The following is a 5,444-nucleotide window of genomic DNA, read 5'->3' as shown; positions in this document are numbered from 1 at the left end:
TGCATACTACACCCGTATATTCAGATAACTTGTCATTCATCTCTGAACTCTATACATATGGTCCATGACACAGATTCGATCGGGATGAGCCAATCACTGTAGGGGAGAAGTACCATCTGTCGTATCAAATCGCGAGCGGAATGTCCTACTTGGCGAGCCAAGGCATAGTTCACCGAGATCTGGCTACGCGTAACTGCATGTTGACGCTGTCAAACATGGTATTTATAGTGCGCGATAGCACTCACGTATAGCCATCGCAAGATAGCGTACGGGGGAATTGGCTGTGCTCGTGCGAGGCTTGGAGAAAACCTAATGACTTTGTGTATATACATCAATACATCCATATCAGAGCAACACCTGTTGTATATATTATTATATTATGTACGTCATATATGCATATGAGTGTCATTTTGAGATGCATAAAACATGCATGATAGGTATCGTATAACCTTAAAGCTCCTATATATATGCACACCCGCGGCAATATAGATGTCCAACGTGCGTGAAGTCTGGATGTACCCGAAAATGTATAGTGTTTTATGGGCTAGCGAGGTACAACATCTCAATAATCTCCCCATCTACTCCTGCAAGGTGTGCTGTGTAATTGTTATAAACATAATACATCCGGATGAACATGTGCATAGTCATTAAGCTACCACCTTTATCCTGCTTTCTAATATCTGCGGAAACAGAACACATTCGGATACCCTACGCTGAAAGTAGCAGATTTCGGACTGTCGCGTACTATGAACGTGGAGAACAGTTGTTACGTGGTGGAATCGCCCACTCCGTTGCCCTTCCGATGGTCTAGTCCGCGTGCGTTGTTTGAGGTACGTCTGTGCAAGCGTATGTTCATTTATGCATCACATGTTCTGCCACACTTGTATTTGCAGTCCTATGCATAACCACCATGTCCATGTATATTCACATGTTACAAATTACACCGTAGGTGTATAAGCAATCGTATTCCTAAAGTTTTATGCGTGCGTATATGTCTGAATATGTGATAGTGTATTTATATTTGTCAATATCTGTGACTATGTACACATGTTATGTTGCTACCGACTGAAGTGCATCCGTTTCTGTATACCACGCACCACTATATATCTATATGTTTATCGCTAATGTACAAAAACTGTATGCGTATCTGTATCTCACAACATTGAATTCGTATAGGGTCGGTTCTCGACATACAGCGATGTGTGGTCGTATGGGGTTACCCTTTGGGAGATCTTCTCCGATGCAGAGGAAGTCCCATACCGAGAATTCACCATTTACACCATACTGTCATATCTACAAAGCGGGGGCAGGCTGAAGAAGCCAGAACAGTGTCCAAAGGTACGTATTAAAGTTTTATATAAAGGTCTGTATCCCAATGTCGACATATCTGCATCGAACATATGTGACAACCGCTGCGATGGATTTACTCAGATTGGAAGACATACACGCCTGCGCTCAACTTCAACTTCACATGAACGTTAACAGTATTGGACAACCCACACGCTAAAGCTTTGTACTTCTTATCCCGATTGTATTTTCAGGATGCTTATGAGGTCATGGCTTCGTGTTGGGAGATTGTACCCGAAAAAAGGCCAGATTTCGAATCTCTTGAGTATAATTTTGCCTCTCTCTTCATTCCTCATTGCTCTACTGCCGTTAGACCACAGGTGTGTTTGCAAAACTCGTCTATATTGTACCTTGTATTTCGATTCTGTTATGATTGTTTAGCACTGTATCTTTGTATATATGTATTTATATATTTATATATATACATATATTGTTAGTGCCTATTTTCAACCCGTGGTAGAATGCGTGTGTTCGTGTATATACACCCATATGATCAGGATTCTTCATATTTGTGAACACCTGCTTAAACTTAGTCCTTTATATATTTATGTATGTATTTCGAAACGCGTTTCTGACCTTATATACGTGCGGTTATATCAGACACTGGAAGACGGCCGCACAGTACTAAGGCCTGGCCGAAAGAACAGTATATACAGAGGCGACTCAAACCAAACAGCTGAGAACAGCTCACTCGATTTCTCGTCCGATAACAGAGGGGAAGATGAGCCAATGATATATGTGGGTTCTGATGATATATCCGGCTTACCAAACGACCACCAACAGGTATGGTGCGGGTGGTAGACATGATGTAGAGTAGTTACTCGGATTTCTGATAGTGTAGTACCTCTGTTGCAGGAAATAGGTATTCGGGTTGTTAGGGTTGTTGCTGGAGTCTATGCACTAAGCAATAGTTGATATGTGATCTCTTGTAGGTACATCCTTAGTTAGTTGAGTATGTCACATTGGTATGACTGTCTTGGTTTGTCTCGGATCAATGTACAAGTATGCAATATACCCCACACTCTGTGTCTAGCACGTCGATGTCACATCTACTTGGACTATAAATAAGGTTGAATCCGGGACCCAAAACACTACAAAGTCTTTTTCGAAGTAACTTGCATAATAGGACTACATAGATAAGAAAACATATCCACAAGTGCACACAATATTCATCTAAGAGTATACAAACTGAAGTAAATTCAAGCACTAAATGGTGGTTTCCAATATGGCTTGTGTGCGTATTCCAAGCTTAACAGTACGCCTCCGCTGTTTCCAAACCCTCCCAGATCCTACACAGTCACCGCAAGAAATCGGCCCACAACTACGACAACACCTTCGTCTTCGGAAACAACGACGAAGCTATCATTAAAGTTGACTTGGATGACGATTCGGCCAACACCTCAGCTGCGCTCAGTAAAACCTCACCAGGGTCCGTTGACGTGGGGCATTCGGACGTCCATTCGGTTATAAGCTCTGAAGTGGATACAGCCACGGCCCTAAACGCAGCAGCATCTAAGAAAATTATGTACACAGTTTGATGCGAACCACCGTAGTGACCCTTGAAGGCTAAATAGTGCGCGACTTCGTTCTATTGAGGCTCAAATAGAGGGGTTTGGGGCTGTCGAAGACTCGGTTTTGGCACGGGTATCATGTTGTTCCAGGCGAAAACCTGCTGTTTGTGCCTACACATTTCACGCGAGTTTATGGCATTCTGATTTCGTGGTCGAAAGCTCAGCGACAGACGATAGGTGCTGCAAGTAGTAATCGGGATCAACTGTAGGTTTCGCTAATAACCGGCATAGGAATCGACCGAGCTGCGACGGAAGTTCGATCGAACCACGCCTCGGATCAAATCGGAATCGGCCGTGAACAGTTCACTTCACCTGATCAAATTTAAATCGGCAGTGGAAATAATCCACACCTAAATCCAAATGAAATCGTCAGTAGAAACATCATCGTGTCAGTGGCCGGAATGCATGACAATCCAAGGGGTACACAGCGTCGAGTGCAACAGAGGCTTACAGCGAACTGGGCATTTTTCAATGCTATTTTGGTCCCTAAGCAACGGACGGTCACAAAGTTCGCTACTTGACGTGTGCGGCCAGTGTACCTATTCTGATGCTGAAATGAGAATCCAAATGGGTGAAACCTCGGAATCTGAGCATTTTATGGCTCGGGCAAATGGTGTATAGAATACAAACCCAAATTTAAATTCCGGTGTGAATGACCGGTAATGCCAGGGGAAAGACCAGTGGGGTGAATAGTGTGCAGACCTAAATTTAGAATGAGGGATGAAACGAATGAATGGGAGAAGAAACACACTCCGAAATTAAATTAGGATAAGCCAAATTACTGGCGCTTCGGTAATATGCAGGTAACAGTCGACCAGCATCCAAATTTATGTTGAAAATATTTTATTAGGCCAGCAGGCATGGATTGAATGAGAAACACAGGGGATGATTCGTATCGTCGCAAATACCGTAGAATTTACTTAGCATGCATTACATGTGTATGCTGTAGACCTACGATTCCTGTAGACTATTAGACAGATAAAGTCAATGATATAACGATATTAAAGCAGCTCAGTCCGATCGTAAAAGGGTGTTATTCTTTTGTGGGGTATCACAACTCGAAAAGTACTAGTCAAGAACGTAGCTAGGACATGCCCGTATATTTCTTCCCAGGAAAATTCGTTTTAGTGAAATCTTTATGTTGTACCCAGTGAAGGTAAATAGAACAGTCAATACTGGCAACAATTGACGATTGGTTTCATTGTGTGCTAGTTGTCCTCGATTAAGTTTATGCATTTGAACGCTAGTGTGCGGAGGCTAAATATCCACACGCAGCAACTTATGTATGTATATATATATATATATATATATATATATATATATATATCTATATCTATATCTATATAATATATATATATATATATATATGTATACATACATCCGTACATACAAACATACATATATGAATATATACATACATACATACATACATGCATACCTACTTAATTACATAATTACATACTTCCAAACATATGTACATAAATACATACATACTTCCAAACATATATACATGCATACATACAAACATACATGCATACATACATACTTATATACATACATATATATATACATACATACATACATGCATACATACATACATACAAACATAAATGCATGCCTACTTACTTACATACATACTACTTCCAAACATATGTACATACATACATACAAACATACATACATACATACTACTTCCAAACATATGTACATACATACATACAAACATACATACATACTACATACATACATACATACATATATGAACATATACATACATACATACATATATGAATACATACATACATACATACATACATCCGTACATACATACATACATACATACTTACATACATACCTACTTACATATTTACATACTTACATACTTCCATAGATACATACGTACATACACACATAAATACATACATTCATGCATACCTACTTACTAACATACTTTCAAACATATGTACATACATACATACACATATCCATACATAAAAACATAAATAAATACATGCATACATAAATACATACACATATCCATACATACAAACATACATACATACATACATAAAAACATACATAAATACATACATACATACATACATAAATACATAAATACATACATAAATACATGCATACGTAAATACATACACATATCCATACATACAAACATACATACATACTTACATACATGCATACATACATACATACATACATACATATATACTTATATACATACATATATACATACATACATACATACATACATACATTTATAAATATATACATGCATACATACATGCATACATACATACATACCTGCATACATACATACATACATACATACATACCTATATTCATACATTCCTTCATACATACAGACATACATACACACATACATAAATATATACATACATACATACATACATACATAAATACATACATACATACATACATATGTAAACTTCGATGGAAATTACTAGGTTTCAAACTATATTAAACTAAAATACAATATAGTCAGTTAGG

At 38.5% G+C, this 5,444-nt stretch overlaps 1 protein-coding gene across 1 annotated transcript in view; it reads left to right on the top strand.

The window, feature by feature from the left end:
• SARC_12004 (TK protein kinase) overlaps nt 1-4,169 on the top strand; it is a gene marked incomplete at its 5' end in the record, with an annotated part of 7,396 nt that extends 3,227 nt beyond the window's left edge. The window contains 6 exons of the mRNA XM_014293898.1: nt 74-218; nt 693-830; nt 1,177-1,338; nt 1,542-1,667; nt 1,948-2,130; nt 2,634-4,169. Of these exons, the coding sequence (XP_014149373.1) occupies nt 74-218; nt 693-830; nt 1,177-1,338; nt 1,542-1,667; nt 1,948-2,130; nt 2,634-2,885 (1,006 nt within the window). The remainder of the gene's footprint in view (nt 1-73; nt 219-692; nt 831-1,176; nt 1,339-1,541; nt 1,668-1,947; nt 2,131-2,633) is intronic.
• Nucleotides 4,170-5,444: the final 1,275 nt, after the last annotated feature.

Source organism: Sphaeroforma arctica (assembly GCF_001186125.1).
Source record: "Sphaeroforma arctica JP610 unplaced genomic scaffold supercont1.2008, whole genome shotgun sequence".
In the NCBI taxonomy this organism is placed as follows: domain Eukaryota; class Ichthyosporea; order Ichthyophonida; genus Sphaeroforma; species Sphaeroforma arctica.
Note: the sequence above shows the minus strand (reverse complement) of the source record. Positions and strands in the feature narration are given on the sequence as shown.